The 24,322-nt window shown below is 40.5% G+C and overlaps 1 protein-coding gene across 2 annotated transcripts in view; it reads right to left on the bottom strand.

Moving 5' to 3' along the window:
• The window catches only part of Lpgat1 (lysophosphatidylglycerol acyltransferase 1), a 65,012-nt gene that overhangs the window by 29,040 nt on the left and 11,650 nt on the right, over positions 1-24,322 (bottom strand). For both annotated transcript variants that reach the window (XM_034512762.2, XM_076941624.1), the window contains one exon: positions 405-523. In XM_034512762.2, the coding sequence (XP_034368653.1) occupies positions 405-523 (119 nt within the window). The remainder of the gene's footprint in view (positions 1-404; positions 524-24,322) is intronic.

Genomic DNA, 24,322 nt, shown 5'->3' with positions numbered 1-24,322 from the left:
CGGTTTGAGGTTCTGATTATAAAGAAGGATTAAATTTATTTCACATTCCAGCAAGATTATAGCGCTGCTTTTCAGAGAGGATAAGCAGATTATGCAATAACTAAAAATAGTTTCTTTTAATTTTACCTTATAAATGATAAATGCAAACATTTTAAATCTATTTGATTTATTATTTTTAATTACCAATATAAATGATACAAAATCAACAGTTTAAATACTGACTTATCAACACTTAGACATTCAATATTCTAGTAATTTATGTTTTAAAGCCTTTAAATTACCTTCCAGGGGTGACCAAGAATTTCATGGAATCTATACTGACGCTATGGTAACAGTGAAATACTTTAATCAATGCATACGTCCATCCCTGCAGGATATCCACCCGAGGCACTGAAGATGCTTACCGGTCCTTTGTCCTGGAGGCACATCATCAGTGTGCACACATCTCCAGTTGCCTGGTGGTTCACCAACATCACTGCTTCATCTTTAGTGACTGCTTTAATATCTTCTCCCCATTCCATCACTGTAAGGATAACACATTTCAAATCTGTCATTAGAAGTTGTTTCTGTGTCTAGAAACCTTTTATTAGAAAAAATGTAAACATTAGTGATGTCTCCCTGCTAACACTTTTCTAAGTTTGGAACTAGACTTATTTCCTATAAAAGTCACAATGTTGACAACATTTTAGAGTCTCAACATATCCATTAAAATATAAAATGATCATTTTTAAATTATCCTACATTGTACAAATAATTAAAAACATAGGTATAAAAGATGTTTATTACAACTTAGATGTTTACCAACAGGAAAATAGATAAGAAAATTATGATATAAGATATCACAGGAAAAAATTCAGAGTTCTCTACTAGTAAATCCCCTAAACTATTGTACCAACTATGCAATTATGATGTATACATTTTAGTTATTGTGTTAAGGTCTCTCACTCAGAACCTACATACTGAGGGCAAGTGACAGAAACTAAAACATCATTCTGTGGCTGCTCATGGAAACACTCAGTCTTCCACAGCTTTTTCTGGCCATCCTTGTCTGACAGGTAGTAAGATACTTCAGAAGTCTTGGCACATATCTAGAGAAGGAATGCTGCACAGACAGGCCTCCTGGGGTTTTATCGCCCATCCTGTTAACCTCTGGTGTAATAAAGTCTCTTTATAGTTGTAGAAGGATCCAGCTCTGAGAGAATGGGAATTCCTAGAGGGCTCTCTGCTCTTCCCCCAGAACTTGCCCTGTATATCTTCTCACCCATATCCTTTGTAATATCCTCTATAAAACTGTCCTGAGTTCTGTGAGCCACTTGAGCAAATTAAGTGACCCTGAGAAGACAGTTGTGGAACTCTAATTTAGAGCAACCAGTCAGAAACGTGGGTTACAAACACCTGTGACTGGCATCTATGGGGGCAGGCAATCTTGTTGATTAACTGATTCCTTGACCCATGAGATCCGAGGCTATCTCCAAGTAAACGGCACTGGAATTTAGGGAACACCCAGCTATCTTCCATAGAGGAACTGCTTGTTTAGTGTATGGAAGAAAAAAACCCCACCCATCAGGCATTAAAGGCCATCAGTGAGGAAAATTAGAGATGCTTTAAGGCCCTAATAATAGAAGCCAAGTTTTCTGCATGTTAAGGAGTGCATTATCACTGCGCTACATTCCCCAGCCCTGGAGTTTAAGTTTTGTTTTTCTACTATATCTTTGAATCAGCTGAAGAAGGAATAAAGTTGCATGTTACTTATATACTGAATTCCAGACTATAAATACCAGTCATTTTTAGGAGATGATTCCTAGGCGCTTTCATTTTACTGTACAAGAAAATATCAGAATATCTCAAAATTATATATCTTCATTTTAAAGGAAGAAAACAAATTAAATTAGTTTAAAATCTCTAAGTAGAAAATTACTGCATCAAAATTTACTTGTACATCCTAAGGAAAGGCAAGTTTCCAAAAAGAAAAGAAACTGAGCATCAGTTTCCAGCCATCAGGACTTTACAGAGAAGTCTGTGTAAACAGCCAGAGGCTGACTGCTCACTTTCACCATACCTCCATTACAAGGACCTCAGACCTGCTGTGGGTCACATCTTTGGGTGATCTCTGAGGCATCCTCTTCATACACCTGATACACCTGGCACTCCTCTCTTACACTCACCCGCCCCCTGCTTCCTGTTACCCCAGTACACTCAAACTTCTTAGTATGAAGGACTTCTTCAAACAAGTTCAAGGAAGGCATCTTTCCTTTCATATTAGCAATCTTAAGATTCCATGCTAAAGAAATTTCTGACAGGGTCAACATATACCAAGTTGTAGTACCCACTGAATTAAGATGCTATCATTCATATAAAAATAGATTAGTGTCTATGATTAAATGTTTTTACTTAAAATTTTTAAATTAATGCACTACAGAAGCTACATTAGGAGATAATGCCATTTGCTCCCTAAAAAGAAAGGCAGAACCCCAGAGAGCCCAGCCTCTTGCAAACTACAGTAGCATTTCAGTCCCCAGCTCAACTCAAGTGGCACGCTCACTTTACTGATACATATTCAATAGCTGATACATTGCTGGAGGAAGTAGATGTGGGTACACATTAATTGCATGGATATATATATTTATGTGCATGTGTGTATATACATGTCTGGTGTGTGTGTGTGTGTGTGTGTGTGTGTGTGTGTGTGTGTGTGACCAGCAAGTAAGCTTTATCCACTGAGCCATCTTTTCGGGTGGTACTCTTTAAAAAGCAAGCAAGCAAGCAAACCAAACCTTCCGTGTTTGGAAGTTTGACTAAGAATGGCCCCATAGGCTCATATATGTGAATGCCTCAGTTATCAGGGAGTGACAGTATTTGAAAAGGATTGAAGGATTAGGAAGTTGTGGCCTTGATGGAGGATGTGTGTCACTGAGAGTAGGCTTTAAGGTTTCAAAAGCCCATGCATCTCCAGTACACCTCCTCTCCCCCTCTGTGGATTAAGATGTAGCTCCCAAGTTACTGCTCCAGTATTATGTGTGCTGCCATGAGAAAAATGGACTAAACTTCTAAAATTGTAAGCAATCCTCCAATTAAATACTTTCTCTTGTAAGACTTGCTTTGGCCATGGTGTCTCCTTACAGCAATCGCACAGGGACTAAGAGATTCACTTGTGCATACACTGCAAACTTCAGAAGTACACAAACCTTTTTACCTAGTAACTCTAGGAATTCATCTTATAGATAAACTGAAGTATGTGCAAAATGGCATGTACACAAGCCTGTTTAAAGCAGCATTGCAAAGATAGGAAGAACAAAAGCAGAGGCTAGCCTAAATCCATAGAAACAGAGAGCAGACCTGTGGTTGCTAGGGTCTGAGCCAACGAGAAATTGTTCTTTAATGAACATAGTCCACCCTCCTTATCTATGGTAGATTGGTTGCACAAGGGTTTTGAAATCTGTAGGTGTTTTGGTTCATTAAGAAAGTGATGTGGTACTTGCATACAACTTACATGTATCCTCCCATACACTCTAAGTAATTTGTAGACAACTTGATATATAAGTTGCTATGTAAATACTATACTATTGCACTGTTTGGGAAATAATGAAAAGAAAGAAGTTGATTGAACTTGGAGACAGAGAACCTATATATATGGAGGGCCAATTATATAGTTTTAAATTTGCAAGATGAAAAATTTTGGAGACTTGGTTGCACAACAATGTGAATACATTTATGTCTCGGATTGCCTTGGTGCTGTTTCTATTTTGATGCTAATTCCACTTCCCCAAGAGGGGCTGCCTGAGACAGGAGTGAATCACATACTCAGGTGGCTTCATGTGAAACTTCTCCCCATTTTAACTTGTAAAATAAAGGCTAGAGCCTGTGATTAGGTGGTGGAAGAGAAGGTGGAGCTGAAAGTTTTAGGGAGATCAAGAAGGAGGAGAGAAAGGAAGACTGAAGAGGAGGAGGTGGGAGAAAAATGGAGCAGAGCACGTGGCTTGGAGAAACCACAGGTTATAAGGGATCTCACAGCTGGGGAATATGGTAGTGTAGCAGTGGATGTGTCCAATCTAGGAGCACAGCTTGTATTCATATAATTGAGTTGTGCTTTCCTTGCATGGGCTATTTGGGCTGGAGATTTACCGACACAGTTAATAACACTAAAGCATACTCCTTGGCTTTTCTTTCCCTTTTAAAAACTATTTATATAGTTACTTAAACATGTGTTTGCACCAGGTAGTGGTGGCGCATGCCTTTAATCCCAGCACTTGGGAGGCAGAGGCAGGTAGATTTCTGAGTTCGAGGCTAGCCTGGCCTACAGAGTGAGTTCCAGGATAGTCAGGGCTACACAGAGAAACCCTGTCTCAAAAAACAAAAAAAAAAAAAAAAAAAAAATGTGTATGCACACACACATACCATGGAGATGAGGAACAACTCGGAGGAATCAATTCTCTCCTATTTACCCCCTGAGCCACCTCAACAGCCCCAAGTGTACTCTTTAAAATAGTTAAGATGGGGGCTCAATGGTTAAGAGCACTTGCTATCCTTGCAGAGGATCTTGGTTTAGTTCACAGCACCTATATGATGTCTAAACTGGCTTTAATTTTGTTTTCAGGGGTCCGACACCCTCTTCTGGCTTTTTATAATTTTTGTTTTGTTTTGTTTTGTTTTTTGAGACAGGATTTCTCTGTGTAGACCAGGCTGGCCTGAAACTCAGAAATCCACCTGCCTGTACCTCCCAGTGCTGGGATTAAAGGTATATGCCACCCCTGCCCTGATCATTCTTTGCAATTTTAAACCATGCTTCGAGGAAGCGTGTCACATCGGGTGGGCTCTGAGGTCTCAAAACTAGACCCAGTCTGCTTTCTTTTTGCTTCTTGCAGATTAGGACATAACACTCTTAGCTACTTCTCCAATACACCTGCTGCCATGCTCCCTGCTGGTCCCTGTCATGAGAATGATGAGAATGGACTGGCCCTACACTGTAAGCCGCAGTTAAATGCTTTCTTCCATAAGAGTTGCCTTGGTCATGGTGTTTGTTTTGTTTTTTTTAACAGCTAAAGAACAGCGACTAAGACAGCCCACTGTTGCCAAAGGAAATGAAGTTTAACTGAACAAAAAAACTGAACAGAAAATTGTTTAGTTTTAAGAACAAAACCGAAGATTAACAATATCCCCTATCACATGCATACTTGATTTCATAGCAAGACCCTGTTTCACACCAAGAAACAACAACAAAATCCCAGAAAAAACACTGGCTCTGGATCCACTGTTATGACCTGTTGTGCCATCTCTCCAGCCCCTGAACTTGCAGGGGTCACATACTCGACAATGAGCTGGGTCATCCCACAGCAATCATTAATTAGGACAAACAATACCATACAGGCCGGTCTTAGGGAGGCATTTTCTCAAGATTTCGTTTTCCAAGATACGTCTAAGTTTGTGTCAGGTTAACAAACATCAACTAGGACACTGATATTACACATTCTTTTACCATCCTGTACTTTAGTCATTAATAATACTCAAACCTATTGTAAAAATTAATGAGGTATAATTGATAGTCCATTAAGATAATTGGACACACCATTTTTGGAATCTGTACTGGCTTGTTTTGTGTGTCAACTTGACACGAGCTAGAGCCAAGAGAGAGGAAGGAACCTCAGCTGAGGAAATGCCTCCATGAGATCCAGCTGTAAGGCATTTCCACAGTGATCAGTGGTGCCATCCCTGGGCTGGAGGTCCTGGGTTCTATAAGAAAGCAGGATGAACAAGCCAGTAAGCAGGACTCCTCCGTGACCTCTGCATCAGCTCCTGCCTCCAGATTCCTGAACTGTTTGAGTTTCTGTTCTGACTTCTTTTGGTGATGAACAGTAATATGGAAGTCAAATAAATAAGTAATAATAAGCCAAATAAATCCTATCCTCCCTTTCACTTTTTTGGTTATGGTTATTTTGTTACAGCAACAGAAACCCTAACTAAGATAGAATCATTATTAACCAACCATGCTTTCAGCATCCCAGGTTACAGGCAGACCCTAACTGTACTTTCCTAAGGTTAAAAATCACCAGGACGGGGTTGGGGATTTAGCTCAGTGGTAGCAAGCACAAGGTCCTCAGCTCTGGGGGGAAAGAAAAGAAAAGAAAAAAAAAGAAAAGAAAAAAAGAAAAAGGCAAAATAAAAATCCCCAGGACAAACAGGACAGAAGCATGAATATGTTCACCAAGGGCAGCTGTGGGAAGGCAGCTTGGGAAGTCATTAACACAGGCTGGAGAGATGGCTCAGCGGGTAGTAGCACTCATTGGCTGCTCTTCCAGAGGACCTGACTTTAACTCTCAGCACCCACATGACAACTCATGACTGTCTATAACTCCATTTCTAGCAGATCTGATACCCCCTTTGGCCTCTGGTGCACAGACAGACAAACACGCAAACAAAAAGAAAAATAATACCTTATTTCTCTGGTAAGGAAACGTGGTCAAGCAAGGGGGTGGTTATGAGAAAAGGGAAAGCTGGGAGTAGTGGTACATGCTGATAGTACCGAAGTCCAGTTTTGGGCAGACACAGGAGAATCAATAGTTCTAGGCCAGCTTGGGATACAGAGCAAGATGCTATCATAAAGATAGAAAGAAGCAGCAGCTTGGCAGTCACACATATCTCCATAATATTCTGTTCAACTTTGAAAAGCCCTCTGAACCAATCTGCTGACTTCCCAGGAAAAGGGGAAGGATAATCCATAGGTTAGCCGTACCAACTTGGAGCAAGCTACAGGTTCCCAGATGATATTTTTTTTTTTTTTTTTTTTTTTTTTTTTTGGTTTTTCGAGACAGGGTTTTTCTGTGTAGCCCTGGCTGTCCTGGAACTCACTTTGTAGACCAGGCTGGTCTCGAACTCAGAAATCCGCCTGTTTCTGCCTCCCAAGTGCTGGGATCAAAGGCGTGCGCCACTACTGCCCGGCTCCAGATGATTTTTTACACTAGCATCTGACTAACTTAAGGAGAGAACTAAAACTAAGAAGGATGGAGCGCCTGGTGGCTCACACTGTGACTCTAGCACTATAGAGGTGATCAGGAGTGCAGGGCCTGGATAGGCATTTGAGGCTGGCTTGGGTTCTATGAGACCTTGTCTCAAAAACAAACAAATTTTAAAAACCACCACTATCACAAGATCAAACAAATGAAGATGGACATGGAGCTTAGGGCAAATTAGCATTTTTTCCATAGAAAATTCAGTGGGCGTTGGAAATAGCTCACCTGGTAAAGCAAGTGCTATGTAAGTAAGAGGAAGTAGTTTGATCTCCAGAACCCATGAAGCTGGGCATGCTGGCATGACTTACAGTGCTAGGGATGGGGAGGTAGGGGGAGGCAGACCCTGAGTATAGCAGCCTAGGCTACCAGCCAATCCTGGGTCCCAGTGACAGAAACAAGGCACACAGCTTCCTGAAGAATGACAACCAAGGTTGACCTCTGACCTCCACATTTCTACATGTACATACACATGAGTGTGTACACACACACACATAATGTAAGCACAGGGAAAAGTTACTGTATCTTGGGAAAATAAAAGTAAAAAACTTTGCAAATGGCTCAGTTATAACTAAACTATATATTCACAATAAAGGCTATAAATGTTATATAACCTAAACCACAATAAAATTAAAATACAAAGTAGAAAAATCTACTTTCTAAGTATCATTTAAGGCAGCAACTCTCAACCGGTGGATCGAGACCCCTTGGGGGAGGTCGTAAAACCCTTTCACAAGGGGTCACAGATCACACATCTTGCATAGCCAACATTTACAACACAGTTCATAAATAGCAAAATTAGTTATGAAGTAGCAACCAATTAATTTATGGGGGGGGGGTCACCACAACATGACAAACTATATTAAAGGGTCCCAACATTAAGGAAAGTTGAGAACCTCTGATTTAAAGGGCTGCAGAGATGGCACCGTATTTACAAATACTTGCTGCTCTTGTAGAGGACCCAAGTTTGGCTCCCCACAGCCATTTGTGGGGAAGGGGTTGACAATAGCCTGTAATTCTAACTTCAAGGGGACCCAACACCTCTGTCCTCCACAGGTACCTAAACAGACATGCACATACCCATATGCAGACACACAGACACATAATTAAAATTAAATAAATCTTAATCTTGCCCTGACTTCCCTTCATGACAGACTACAGCTGTAACTGAAATAAATTCTTTCCTCCCTGGGTTTTTGTTAGTCACATTCTTGATCATAGCAACTGAAAGCAGACTATGACTTTCCATGTTCATGGCTTGGTAGGCTTAAAGTGTTAAAAATGGCCATTCTGTCAAATGCAATCCATTCATGTAACACAATCCCTGTCAAAATTCCAATGCAATTCTTCACAGAAATTTTAAAAAGTCTTAAATTTCATCTGGAAACACAATAACCTAGGACAGACAAAATAATCCTGAGTAATACAAGAATTACTAGAGTTATCACCATTCATGATTTCAAATTATATTACAAAGCAATAGTAATAAATCATCATGGTACTGAAATAAAAATAGATACTATGATGAATGGAATACAGCTGAGAACCCACACTCCTAGAGCTACCTGATTACTGACACAGAGGCTAACAACAGACACTGGAAAGAAGACAGCATCTTCAGGAAATGGTGTTAGTTAACATGGACAGATACATGTACAAGAGTGAGACTAGACTCTTATCTCTCACCCTGCACAAAGCAAACATTTAGTAGACTATTCTGGTAAATCATCTGGACCATCCAAATTGTCTTTTTTTTTTTTTTTTTCTTCAAAGTTCTTATGTATAAAATGGATTTATTTAATAAAAACAAACTGTTCTGTTTCATCTTAGACTGTGTTATAATTTTTAAAGAATTGGCCTATGAAACCCACATTGTCAAATTGTAGTCTTTTGCAAGTATTTTGGTGTTTTTACTGACATGCTATTGGTGTCGGTAGTGAGAGCTTCCCTTTGTTCTTGACATTGGTGACTTACATTTGTCCTTCATTAGTTTTATTTAGTTAATTTCATAAATTGTGTTGACCTCTGCCAAAAGTCACTCTTATTTTTATTGACTTTTCTGTCCTTCACAGCACTCTGTAGTTCATGTCTGTTCTCGCATTCCCATGCACCCTCTGTACTCTATCATCTATAATATAGTTACATCTAAAATCTTTCATGTTTATTTATGACTTTATTTACCAACTGGATTGAAAACATTTTTTAAAAAATTTGTCTTGTAAGTTTTCCTACACATGTTTTAGTCAAATTTAAAAGAGTACAAATTATAACAAGAGATGAATGTTCTTTCATAAAAGCCCATTGTCTTTCATGAACAAACACCATATTGGAGACAGAATAGCTCCATGCCCTCCCAAATAAACATTCTCTCTCCTATCCTATGCCTATATCTAGGTCCTGGCTGGGACACAGGTAACTTCTGGAGGGAGAGGGGTGGGAATTTGAATTACTATCTCCAGTTGACTGAAGGATCTGCTTAGACAAGAGGCAGAAACCACTGAGGTTGGGCCCCTGTGGGGTGTAAATCTGTCCAGTCTAAGGGAGTCCCAGGCTATAGATTCAGAAACCGGCTGATTTGTCATCTGCCATGTAGTTTCCATCCTATGCCATCTGTCTTGGAACCCAGGTGTTGCAACAGTGACCCAGAATCTCTGGAAGGTCTCCAGTATTTTGGTGATTTTAGTATAGCCAGGGCGAGGCAAGGGGACAGGTTGCAGTGGCCCTGTGGGGCAACAAATTGAGTGACAGAGTCAGCAATTGTGCTCACAGCTGGTAGAGGACTCTGAGGAGCTGACAGGAATGGGCCTAGACTGGCAGCTTTGTGGCTAGCAGTAGTGGCTAGCAGTAGTGGGCCTTGTGGAAGACACAAGACAGGATGTTGTATGAGGCAGAACAATGGATGGGCACAGAAGGTCTCAACTTGTTCCTCCTTCAGGCTGACTCCAGTAACCAGGACTTTCCTAGCCTTAAGGTCTGGTATGGCTCTGTTTTAAGTGTTTTTCTAGCCCAGAGCTGCCCTTAGCTGTATTCCTGGTCATGAGGACTCAAGTACAGGAGGACTACAAATGCTGAGGTGCTTCTATCTCGACTGTAACTCGGTTTAGGTTTCCTAAACTCCCTCCAATTCTCAACGAGTAAATTATGGGGCTAGAGAGTTGGCTCAATGGTTAAGACCACTTGCTGCTCTTGTAGAGGACCTAGGTTTAATTCCCAGCTCTTGCATCATGCAACTCACAACCATTTGAATCTCCAGGTTCAGGGGATCTGACATCATCTTCTGGTTTGCACAGGCACTTGTACATATACAAAGTTTTTAAAAAATATCATAGTTATGTTTCGTATAATGAGGTTAAGTCAATTATGAGTTATATACATGATGGAAACCACACACACACACACACACACACACACACACACACAGGACCTAAACAATAAGCAGGTCTCAACCTATGGGTCATGACCCTTTTGGCAAACATTTATCTCCAAAAATATTTACATTACTATTCATAACAGTAACAAAATTACAGTTATTAAGTAGGAACAAAAATAATTTTATGGTTGGGGGGGGGGGAGAATCACCAAAACATAAGAACTGTATAAAAGGGTCACAGCATGAGGAAGATGGAGAACCACTGGCTTAGGTGATACAGGCTTGTGTATCAACTAACTTCTCAAAAGCTTGTTGTATATCAAACTTCTCAAAAACCATTTCCATCATTAAGCAACTAATAATTATTATTAGAAATTTAATTTCATAAATAAAATTTATGAAAGTTAAAGAGATTAGTGATTAAAAAAAAAAAAAGGCTCCTAAGCAAACAGGAAGGAGTGGAATCCAGACAAAGGCAGTGGCTCTGAGAGGAGGGGTGTCCCACACTACAGCAGAGGAAAGAGGAAGGACAGCCAAGTTAAGCCCAAGGAGGCCTGGGCACAGCCTTATGAGAGATGAACATTCTCAATATTAGCTTATAACTACAGAAAGCCAACAGAAAGCAAATAAACAAACCCAGGAGGGGAAGGTGAAGGGTGGGTATAGGGGAGAGAAGAACTTCTGAATTAGACAAGTTAGGGAAGCCCATTAAAATTAAAGAGCAGAAAGCAAAATGTGTGCAGTACTCCAGCTAAATACCCAAGAGATCCTACACAAAGAAATTCATAGTTGAAGTTAGTGTAGCTTCTAGTTGGAGGCTTTGGTCACATTTCCACAAACTGAAATGCAGGAAAGGAAAAGAACATAGTAAGAATGTGACTGAATAACGAGCAAAGTACAGGCCTTTAAATCTAGTTCTTGAGAAGGCAGAGGCAGTGGACCTCTGTGAGTTCAAAGGCAGCTTAGTCTCCACACCAAGTTCCAGGTCAGAACCAAATGAAAAATTAATTGTGTTCTAAAACATATTAGCAAATTTTCCCTATTTGGAATGGCTTTCACCCATACTCTCTCAATGTCTAAAATACATACAATGTCTAAACGACATACAAATCACATATTAATTGTATTTACACCTAAGGCTCAGACATGATACCTCTCTAAGTTAATAGCACCAATAAGCATCATAAATCTGACTGAAACTCAAGTCTATGATCCCTCAAACCAAGCAAAGATTGCTCATGTAAAATTATATTACTAACCATTTAAGGAAAGCTGAGGTACGCTGTGTCTTTATGACATAACGAGCTTCATTCAGAAAACACAGCACCAACTCTCTGAACTCTACTAACCCTCACTAAGTATGTTGTTTAACCTCCCCATCGCCCAGTATAGAAAGGGCTGAGGGGACTTCTTTTCAGAGTTGTTCTCAGTAACATAAGCACTGTCTAAAAGGCTGGGCACACTAAGTACTCAATCACAGTAAGTTTTTTTTTTCTCACTGGAAGTATTACAAATCATTTATCATTTAAGTTATTCACCTAACTGCAGAATGGAAAAAGAAAAAGCTTTTTCTCTTAACAGTAAGTCTTAACAAAAGACTAATACTTCCTTTTTTTTTTTGTTTTTTTTTTTTTTTTCCCTAACTATGGATTGAATCTATGGTCACAAGAAAAAAATACGTCATTTTCAAGACTAATTCTAAGAGGATAAAGAATGTATGAGCAAGACTAAAAAGACCACTTAGCACAGGCATACCACTGAACAAATCTAGAGTCTGTGGGATATGCACGAGGATCTCAAAGACTGGTGGCTCCAGGAAACTATAAAACAGTAAGTATATAAACAGATTCTGTAAGAAGTTACCCCTCTTCCTCCTGTGCAGGTTAAATTCCTAGAATGAGTGGATGCTGTCTTACATGGTTTAAAATGTGATTTAAGTCTAGGTCTCAAAGGGCTTCTTGTAGATTACTCAGGTAGACCTTAGGAAACAGGGTGTGGTGGAGCACACCTTTAGTCCCACAATTTGGGAGCCAGAAGCAGGTGGATTTCTGTGAATTCAAGGCCAGTCAAGTCTATGCAGAGAGACCCTGTCTTAAAAAACCAAACTAAACCAAACCATTAAAAAAAGAGAAGGAAGGAAGGAAGGAAGGAAGGAAGGAAGGAAGGAAGGAAGGAAGGAAAGAAGGAAAGAAGGAAAGAAGGAAAGAAGGAAGAGGAGGGTCTTGGGAGACACCCTAGTCAGGTAAGTACTTGCCTCAGAAGCATGAACTTGAACTGAGCCCCAGAACCCACATAAAGATACCGGGTATGCTGAAGTGTGCTGGGAAGTGGGGAACAGACGATTACTGGGGCTTGTTAGCCAGCTTGTCTATCCTAAATGATGAACTACAGGCCAATAAGAGACTGATGCTGAAAACAAAAAGTAGAGAGGGCCTAAGGAAACACACACACACTCACACTCACAGAGAGAGAGAGAGAGAGAGAGAGAGAGAGAGAGAGAGAGAGAGAGAGAGAGAGAGAGGCAGGCATACATGCATGCACACACATATCACACTTGGCCCCACAATATCTAAGCTTACACACATGTATTTAAAAACAAAAGAAGATGAAGAAATACAAAAGAGGAGATGGCAATGTAACACTGGAGGAAGAGGCTGAGCATAGGCTACAGCCAGGAATTAGGAGGAGACAAGACATCTGGGGTTCAGGGCGGAGGAGCATTTGCAGTGTTTGGCTATGCTGACACCTTTATTTGAACTTCTAGTCTCCACAACTATAAGAGAATGCCTGCTGTTTTATAGTTGTGCAAAAATGTATTACAGCAGTCACAAGAAACTAATAAATTAGTGAAACAAGATATGAGCTCTCAGCTGTTTCTGCTGCCAAGCCTTTCCTCTACTATCGGAGACTCTAAGCCTCTGAAACCATAAGCCCACAAACACTTTCTTTTATAAGTTGCCTTGGTCATGGTGTTTTGTGACAGCAATAGAAAAGTAACTAAGACAGGGTAAGTCTGTGAATTCCCATTAACAATGCAAAGCTGACAAGCCTGAAGATACTGCACGGGTATGTACTTAACATTTTAAAAAATATTTCTGCAGAATTAATTATTGACAAAACTCAAAATATAAACATACCTGAACCCAACTATTTGTGATATAATTTCACTAATGAGAAGAATGGAATTCTTTGTTGGGTAAGAATATATTTAATTATCCTTTAAAGTGTTTTTGTATTATCAATTGATTACAGATGTTCAGCTGTAAAATATGCTTAGATGATCAGGACTTACAAAACAGGAAGTGAGCTGAATTTAGCCCAAGGATCACTGTCTCCCAACCTTGACTTTTAGGTAGAAGGACTACAAATCTCTGTCCCTTAAGCAACTGACTAGTTTTAAAGAGACAAGAGCAACATCAGTGGAAAGTGAGGGGTAAGAGGCAGAACATGCAGATAGCATAGAGGAGCTATTCCTCGCCTTATGAGGGATGTAATCAATCAATCAAATCAAATCAAATCAATCAATCAATCAATCAATCAGTCCATTTTTCCTTCCAGCCCCTACTCCTGGAATGATAACTCTGAAAGTAACTATTTATTATTAAATGCCTGGACCATACGCTTTGGCTCCTTCCCTGACTAGCTCATAACTTATTTAACCCACACAAACTATTCTGTCTTCCGCATGATTGGTTACCTCTCCTTCAGTCCTGGCTAGCTTCTTCCTTCAGCTTCCTCAGAATCTCCCTTAGTGCCTCTCAGCATCTCCTTTTTCTCTCTCACTATTTCCCTGAATCTTCTCTCTCTTCCTGCCAGTGTCCCACCTATTTCCTGCCTGAGTTCATTGGCCATTGGTTTTTTACTGACAGGTGATGCTTACTAGAGATTCTACAATGAACATTCCTTCTAATGTCAACAATTATGTGGGTCTGAGGACATGGCAGCTGGTAAAGAACCTGAAGAAGCTTGATGACCTGAGTTCGATTCCCAGCACCCAATAACAGCAAAGCCTGCTTTTAGCTGTTGGGCAGCAGAGGCAGGCAAACCTGTGGGTGGCTCACTGGCTGTCCATTCTAGTTGAACTGATAAACTACCTACTTCTACAGCTGTCACCACCTATTGCGTCATTCCATCTCTCACTCATCCCTAACACAGTCCAATATAGTTTCCAATTCTACCACCTCAATGAAACCATCCCTGGCAAATGCAATAAAAGACGTTAGGGCTCACCTTACAAACTCCACAGAAGCAATCAGCAGCTCCCTCACATGCACTGCTGACTCAAGGCAGGCACTCCCTCTGCTGCTGCTCTGTTAGCTCCTCCCCTAGTTTGTACTTACAACCTCCCCAGTCACTAGGCACCTGCACATCCTGAGGTCTGCTCCCAGATTCTTCCTCCCTTAGGTCTTAGTTTCCCTAGGTCAGCAGTTTTCAACCTGTGGGTAGCAACTCCTTGTGGGGGAGAATGTCAAACAACCGACTGTTTCATGGGGGTCACCTTGGATCACCAGAAAACACGGATATTAACATTATGATTCATAACAGTTATAGTTATGAAGTTGCAATGAAAATAATTTTATGGTTGGGGGTCACTGCAACATGTGCAACTGTATTAAACGGCCGCAGCACTAGGAAGGTTGAGGACCACTGGCCTAGGAGATTTGGCCCAGCTCCACAACTTTATAACACCATTAATAATTCCCCAACTTCAGTCTCTGGCTCAGATTTCCTTTGAGTTCCAAGATGCACACCCACATCCACACCACTGCTCCATTTAATGGGCTTCAGCTATGCTCTGATTGTGTTTCTAAATCTTCCTCAAGTCTTCCTCCTCTGGGCTTTCTAGTTACCTGTCCTGACACCTGACCCTCCATGTCACTGTGCTGACAGTTTCCTCCTGTAACACTCCCCAGCTCACTAGTACCCAACTCCACTTCCCTGGCTATGAAGAGCCCTTGGAGCGCCCCACAATCTCCCACACATTCTCTCATTTCTCTAATCCATTCCCACAAAGCAAGCAGAGAATAGAATTACAAGTAAGAATCCAATTTCATCATTTCCTTAAAATCTGTTTAGAGAAATTCCCAAATCCTTTCAGGCACTTCAAGGCCAGCTTTCCACCCTCTGCTCCCTCTCCCACTCCCTCCTCCAAGGTGCAGCTAGCCTGGCTTCCCCTTACTCAAACACACAAACACTTCCTGCCTGTACACACGCCCTTGCTCCTGTGTCAATGGGCCATCATCTACTTATTCTTACTTACTCCACACAAATTCTACCCAACCTTATAGCCTGTGACATTCCAAATGACATCTTGGTTCTCAACTCATTTTGCCAAATAAATGTATTTCCAGTTAACCCTGTTCTTTGCAAGAAACTCATTTAGATTTCTCTTTATTTTTTAAGATTTATTTTAAGTGTATATCTGAGTGCTTTACTCACATGCATAATATACATGTCTGTGTATTTTATGGGTGTTTGGTGCCTGAAGAGGTCAGAGCCCCAGAGTTATTGATGAGAAATCAAAAAGTATTCTGAACCACTGAGCCATCAGCTTTCAAAGACGGAACCATGCAATGGCTTGATATGTGTACACTGACTTTTGCTCTTCCAAAAACTTCTTTTATAAGATTTTTTATTAAAAAGCTTTTTTCATGCAATGTATTTTGATCATGTTTTCTCCCTTCCTAATTCCTCCCGACCTGCCCTACCTCTCCCCACACACTCAACTTTGTTTTCTCTCTCAAAAACAAAAAAACAAACAAACAAACAAAAAACCAGATTCTCCCCATCTCTCTTATCTACTGAACTTTATGCTCTTTCTCAAAAAAAAAAAAAAAAAGGGGGGGGGGACTTCTTGAACACAGAATTCACCCTAATTGATTCTCAAAATCTGTCCCTTTATCTTAGCCAGGGTTTTATTGCTATAAAGAGACACCATGGCAACTCTTATAAAGTAAAGCATTTAGTTGGGGCTAACTTACTTACAGCTCAGAGATTTAGTCAATTACCATCATGACAGGAAGCATGGTGGCATGCGGGCATCATGACAGGAAGCATGGTGGCATGCGGGCAGACATGGAGCTGAGAGTTCTACAAGGTGATCTGCAGGCAGCAGAAATGAATGCCACACTAGGCCTAGCTGGAGAATAGGAGACCTCAAAGCCCACCCCCACAGTGACAAAATTCCTCAATCAAGGTCACACTACAACAAGTTCTAATAGTGGCACCTCCTAACACAGCCACTCCCTATGGGCCAAGCATTCAAACACATGAGCATACGGGTCCATTCCTATTCAAACCACTACTTCCTTCAAAAATCTTTTTAGTAGAAATTAATCTAATCCAGGCAGGCAAGCTGTTTCAGTGGATAAAAGTGTTTGCCACATGATCCTGACCACTTGTGCTCAAATCCCTGGAACCTATGTAGAGATGAAAGGAGACAGCCAACCACAACAGTGGTCCTCTGAAGACAACTCCTTTTTGCATTCCCAGTTGCCTTTAGGGAGCTATGTCTTTATTTCTCAATAAACGTTGCTTGCTTGTCCTTAAAAGAAAAAAAGTCCTCTGACCTCCACACACATGCCCCCCATCACACATACACAAATACGCAATAATAACAAGTTACAAGTTAAATTTAATCACACTCTTAAGGATTTTACCAGTCAGTATCTTTGCTAACTGGTAATAGATAATCAATAAACATGTAATGGATTATAATGCAAGACATTTTTACAACTGGTGTTCTGTTTGATGAGAGTAACAGCAACATCTCAAGACAGTTCTTAGTAAAACACACAACTAGTAAACACTTTCCCAGTGGAGACAGGAAGGGGTCATTTAACCCAATTATGTATATTAATTCCTAAAAACCCCACTATTATATAACTCAGCAAATGGTGTGGGTGTGGGGAATCAAGAAAGGATTTCTCTGTGTATCCCTGGCTGTCCTGGAACTCTCTCTGTAGAACAGGCTGGCCTCAAACTTGTAGAGATCCACCCGCCTGTCTCCCAAGTAATGGGATTAAACGCATGCCCCACTAATGCCTGGCCTCGGCAAACATTTTTAAAATTAGGATTTCTAAACAGTTAATACATACATTTAAAAAAAATCTTTTTTCTTTCTTTTTGTTTTTATTTTTGACAGAGTCATATCATATAGGCCAGTCTCATAGTAAGTATGTATTATCTAGAAGGATCATATTATAGAATTAAAATGTTTCCAGGACTGCCAGAGTTACATAGTGAGACCCTGTCTCAAAAACCCAAACCCAAACCCAAACCCAAACCAAACCAAGCCAAGCCAAGCCAAGCCAAGCCAAGCCAAGCCAAAAAACCCTGTGGGTGGTACATACCTTTTATCTCAGCACTTAAGAGGTAGATGCATGTGGATCTCTGTGAGTTCAAGGTCAGCCTGATGTATATAGTGAGTTCCAGGACAGCAAGTTATATAGTAATGTAACAGGGTTCCAGACTTTAACACAACTGACTCCATGATGGAAGGGCCATTCAGGCTGTAAGACTCAGTAGGTAGACAGCACCACTTACGGAAAATGAAAACAAATACCTAATCCATCAAATCCCATAGTTCTAGGAAAGTCCCTAAATGTACTAACCTTGTAGTTCCACTTCTGGCTAACTGTTCTTAACTAAACTATTTCAACCCAAAACATGTTTTTTTGTTTTGTTTGGTTTGGTTTTTTGTTTTGTTTGTTTTGTCTTTGTGCTTAAAAGCTCATCCTGAGAAAGGGTAATAAAGACGGACTTCCTGTTGGCTTATACCCATGTCCAAGCCACAACAGTAAGACCCTGTTTCAAAAACCAAACCAATAACAACAGAAAGTCAACAGCAACACCTATTAAACATTCCAAACTTAACTACACAGCTACAGCAATCAGGGCAAAGTGGCATATATTAAGTGCAGAACCACAGAACAGAACTGAGATCCCCAAAATAAGTCCATAACTCTATGGTCAACTGATCTGTCATAGGACACCAAGTTCATTCACTCTAGGAAAAAAACACTCTTTTCAGAAAATGAGAAGATAGCCGGGCAGTGGTGGTGCACGCCTTTAATCCCAGCACTTGGGAGGCAGAGGCAGGCAGATTTCTGAGTTCGAGGCCAGCCTGGTCTACAAAGTGAGTTCCAGGACAGCCAGGACTACATAGAGAAACCCTGTCTCGAAAAAAACCAAAAAGAAAAAAAGAAAAAAAAGAAAAAAAAGAAAATGAGAAGATAGATAAATAATGAGGTTTGGGAGTTTGCCATGCAAGTGTGAAGACAGGAGTTCAGGTACCCCAGTACACACATAAGAACTAGGTAGGTGTGGTTGCCCACATATAATCTTAGCACTCTTGGGAAGTAGAGACTAGGGAATTTTTGGGACAAGCTAGCTAGCTAGATTCTTAAATCATTGAGTTCCTGGTTCAACAGGTAACTCTGCTCAGTAAATAAAGTAGAAAATCACCAAAAAGATACCCAATGTCCTCCTCTGACCTTCATATGAACTTTCCACACACATGCAGATACTCCCATACATAATCAAGACAGACAGTAAGAAAAAGGGCTGTTCCCTTACCTCACTGAACATAGAAAAATTAACTCAAAATGGTTCACAAAACTAAATATAAAAGCTAAATTCTTTACAGAAAAAGAAGTGTAAGTTTTCATGACCTTCAATTGCGTCACAATACTAAAAATATAATAAACCAATGAAAAATAGATAAGGTACCAAATTTATAAAGTTTTGTTTTGTTTTAAAACAGGGTCTCATTGTGTAGCTCTGGCCTGAAACATGCTATGTAGACCAGCCTGGCTCATAGAGATCTGTCTGCCTCTGCCTCCCATGTGCTGGGATTAAGGTATATATATGCCACCATGCCTATGGCCCCAAAACTCTTATAAAAACTTCTATTAGTCAGTTTTGCATTAATAAAACAAAATGCTAGGGGTAGGCTGACTTTATAAAGAAAATGTTCACCATTTTGGAGGCTGAAGATCCAAATAGCAGGGACGGGCACGCTGCTCTACCTTCCCTGTGCTAGCTAATAGCAGACTACAACAGCAGGAACAAGAAATCACTATGGCAAAGAGGATGTGAGAGAGACACTGTGGAACCAGCTCAGACTTTCAATCATCCTTCCAAGAGAATGACAAGTCTCACAATAACTATCAACCTCTTGAGGACTTGTCCAAACTTAACCTATGAACTCTGGGGCTCCCACTTAGTACCACCTCTTAAAGGCCATATTGTCTCCAACACTAACTCCGGGGCCTAAGCTCCCAAAACACAAATCTTTGGAGAGAGAAACAATATCCAAATTATAGCACAACGTCACCTTTAAAAGGTAAGCAATCTATTTAAAATGGGCAGAAGATATGAAGGGAGAGTTCTCCAGAAAAAAGCCGAAAATGGCCACTCATACATGGACATAACATTAGTCAATAAGAAATGCAATTCTAAACCACAGGGAGACACTACTTCATATCCACCTGAATGGCAAGAATTAAAACTCCAGAAAATAAGTATGAACAAGGAAGAAAGAAACTGAAACCTTCCTTCATTTCTGATGAAACTGTAAATCAGTAGAACTGCTATGAAAAACAGTTTGGCAGCTTCTTAAAAGTTAAACATAGAATTACCATGTGATCCAGAAATTTGACTCCTATGTCGAAGAGAATTGAAAGCATATGTCATAACAAAACTTACATATGGATGCTTATAGCAGCAGTATTCAGAATAACCAAATCATAGAAACAAGCCAAACATTTATCACCTGCTAAATATATAAACAGAATGTGGTCCATCTGTCCAATGGAATATTACTCAGCTATACAAAGGCAGAAGGACTGGCACATCTTACCATAAAGATGAACATGGAACACTAGAGTAAGTATAAAAAGCTATATGCAAAAGGTCACATGTCATATGATTCCATTTATATAAAGTGTTCCAAATAGAAAAATCCATAGAGACACAACATAGATTAGTGGCTGCCAGCTCAGAGGAGGAAGGAATTGTAAGTGAGAGCTAATAGGTTTGGAATTTTCCTTTCAGTGATGAAATGTTCTGGAGTTAGACAATGGTGATAAATAACCATGTGATTACACTGACATGACTTGCTTTGTTACTGTTCTAGTGCTGTGAAGAGACACATGACCACAGCAACTTATAAAAGAAAGTATTTAATTGGGCTTGCTTACAATTTTCAGAGGGTGAGTCCATGATCATTATGGCAGGAGGCATGGTAGTAGGCAGGCAGGTATGGCACAGTTTTAGTAGCTGAGAGCTCACAAGATGGAAGCAGAGGGGAGTGAGAGACTGGGCCTTTCCTGGCTTTTGAAACCTCTTCCAACAAGGCCATACCTCTTCATCCTTCCTGTCTACCAACTGGGAACCAGACATTCAAATACAGGAGCCCTTGGGGGCCATTCTCATTCAAACTACTAGACCACTCTAAAATGGTGAATTTTAGGGCATGTGAGTTATACTCCAATTCACAATATATATATAAATTTAACACCACACCTTGTTTTGTGGGAGGTTCTCACTTTATAGCTCAGTCTTGCCTCAAATCATAATCTTCTTGCCCTGAATATATTACCTGTTAGAAACATCTTCATATATTTAAGTTATAAACATTTTGTCCCCTAAACTATCAAGTAATACAAGCTCCTACTTATAGCATTAGCAAACTTCTAATCAACAGCATGCTATTGCATGCATCATTCACCGGGTGTATGGTTTCTTTGCATGTGTGTCTGGTGTATGTAGAGTTTTAATGCTCTACATGTTTGCACATGTGTGAACACCTGTATGTGGGTAGATGCACACGTGTGTACAGTCAAGGCCTTCCTTAATCATGCTCTACCCTATGTACTGAAGTAGAGCCCTCACTGCAGCCCAGGCTTGCCTTCTGGCTTGTGTGCTAACTAACTAGTTCAGGGGTGCTCTGCACATACGTTCCTGCCCATGTGAAAAGTGCTTTACCCACTGGATGATCTCCCTGGGCTCCTTCATAAGATTTCATAGTGGTTAATGAAATTGTTATAGTTTGGGAGAGTGTTTGCTAACAACATCTCATCAAATCTGCTAAACTTTGATGGTGAACATAATATAACTAACCTTTTACTATCTATTTTTTTACTGGCCTTGTGAGGGAGGAGTGCACATATGCTATGGAACATGCATAGATCAGAGAACAACTTTTGGGAGTCAGTTCTGTCCTTCCACAAAGGGTTCCAAGGATTAAACTGAGATCATCAGGCTTGTAATGGCAAGTGCTTTTACTCACCAAGCCATCTGGCCAGCCCCAAGCTATTTTTAAAAAATGTTCATTACTTGTATTTTATGTGTATAACTGTTTGCCTTCATGTACATATGTGCACTGCATATATGCCTTGTGCCCACAGAGGCCAGAAAAGAGCACTGGACCTCCTGACAGCTAGAGTTAAGGATAGCTGTAGCTGCACATGGGTGCTGGGAACTCCACTCCTCTGCAAGAACAGTACGTGCTCTCACACTGAACCACTATTATTTTTAGTTATTACAACTTAAAATGAGAAGCAAATCAATCAAGCTTGCTTTGATGTTCATATTTTAAAGTATAAAATAGCCAGACATGGTAGCCTGCAATCTTAGCATTGAGGAGACTGAGGTAGGAAAATTGTTTCAAGTTGAAGCTATCTGGGCTACACAGCAAGTAGCAAGCCAATCTAGGGACACAAAGCACTCTACCTCAAAAACAAAACTAAACAAAACAAAACCACTAAGGAGGTCCAGCATAGTGGCACACACCTTTTAGTCCCAGCACCTTAATCCGGAGGCAGAGGCAAGAAAGTCTCTATGAATTATACATAGAGAGACTCTGTTTTAAAGAACAACAACAAACTGAACGAAATAAGGGAAGGAAGGAAAATAAAGAAGAGACAGAAGGAGGGAGAGGAAGAGGGAGGACGGACAATGTATTTTAAATGTTGTATGAAGAGTCACTACTTTATGAGCTTATTTTTAAATTTTTAATTTCTTTCTTTTTTTTTTTTTTGTTTGTTTGTTTGTTTGTTTTTCGAGACAGGGTTTCTCTGTGTAGCCCTGGCTGTCCTGGAACTCACTCTGTAGACCAGGCTGGCCTTGAACTCAGAAATCCGCCGGCCTCTGCCTCCCAAGTGCTGGGATTAAAGGCGTGTGCCACCACCGCCAGGCCAAATTTTTAAATTCTTAAAAAGGAGTTTGAAGAGAGGTACTCTGCATGGGTAGATAATGCTTCTTCCAGAAACCACTGGTTATTAAACAAAACCCCCAGAACCAGGCATGGAACACCTGCCAGTGTATCAGAGAGGTCCCAGAGGCTCCTCGGATAACACAGGCTGCTGCATGCCCACTCTGACTGGAGATGGTAAGTCCATACTACTGATGACACCACTCACTCTGGTTGCAGAACACAGAGAAATCAAGCTAAGCTGGAACTGAACTAAAAGCTTTTTTCCTACTGGTGAGTTTTCACACCACCAAGTGCTATGCAGGCTACCAGGGGGAAAAGGTATCAGTGGTCTTACCCAGCGCTGGAGCCTGTGTGCTGCAGCATCTACCTAGCCCGCACGATGTGCCCACAGGTGTGATCGTGAATGACTGCTATGACGGTAAACAACTACTCTCTACTTAGATTTGAGGCCCGTGCCCTAGAAAGAAATCCATGCCTGATACTGTGACCCTAGCCAAAATCCAATGGCTTGGATGATCATAAGCCTTAGAGTGCAAACTATTATTATTTTGCTAAATGTTGTCAAACTGCCTTCTAAATATTTATATTTTTACCCATAAATTTGTGCTACTTTAAACCTTGGTCAGAGAAACTTCTTTCTGCAGTTAATACAGAGACTCTCAGTGTGAGTGCTCAGCCCTAAATGGATAATCGGTATCAATCCTCCCTCTCAGGGAACATCACAGGAAAAAGGATGGAGAGAATGTAAGAGCGTGGAGTGAGGAAGAGTGCTGCAGACTGGAGAGTGTCTTCTGCACGCGGCCAGTGCACTCACGAGCTCACAGCTGCTGCGGTTCCCTGCACCTGACCAAGCCTGGCAGCACTCTGTCCTGCATAGCGGTGTGGTTATGAGGCCCTCCTCTTCGCTGAGCTAACAGGCAGCCCATGGCTGCTGGGAGGGGATAGCCACTGGTAAGTTGCCAACGCTTCAGTTAATAAATCCATTTCTATGTTCGTACAAGCAATGTTAATAAAATTCAACAGGTTGCTTAAAAAAGATGAAAGTAAAAAGGATACTTGTTGGGAGGAAGATGATCGTCACAGGGAATAAAAGACGCCAATGGGGATAAATATGATCAAAATCATACATATATATGTATGTATAAAATTGGTCAAAAGACAATTTTTATGTAAAAATTAAAATAAAAAGAAACAGCAAAGAAAAATTACTAAGTTTTAATGTTCTACATGTTACCCAGCTATGTTTATAAAAAGAAATAAGATGGGCTGGAGAGATGGCTCAGCACTTGGGCACTGGCTGCTGTTCCAGACCACCCAAATTCAATTCACAGTACCGAAATGACGGCTTACATCCATCTGTAACCCCAGTTCAATCCAACCCTATTCTGGCCTCTGTGGACACTGCATATATATAGTGTAGAGATGATAAAAGAGAAAGAAATAATACATTTTACTAACTAATGTGTGCAGGAATAGCAGGAATGACTCAACAGATTGGTGATATACACATGGCTTGAAAACTCATCACAAGGCTTGCTACTAGTCCTTCAGTGAATGTCTCTCCCCCATGAAATGAGTAGGTAAGCTCACTGACAAACTGTCCACTGTAAATGAGAGTCCTCTGGTTTTAGGTATTGATACTATACTACTATATTATGGCATATAAATATAAAACAACCATTATCTCTCCAAAGGAAGCAGACTAGTTAGTAACTACAGTTTGGATTTTTT

Source organism: Arvicanthis niloticus, chromosome 10 (assembly GCF_011762505.2).
Source record: "Arvicanthis niloticus isolate mArvNil1 chromosome 10, mArvNil1.pat.X, whole genome shotgun sequence".
NCBI classification, from domain to species: domain Eukaryota; kingdom Metazoa; phylum Chordata; class Mammalia; order Rodentia; family Muridae; genus Arvicanthis; species Arvicanthis niloticus.
Note: the sequence above shows the minus strand (reverse complement) of the source record. Positions and strands in the feature narration are given on the sequence as shown.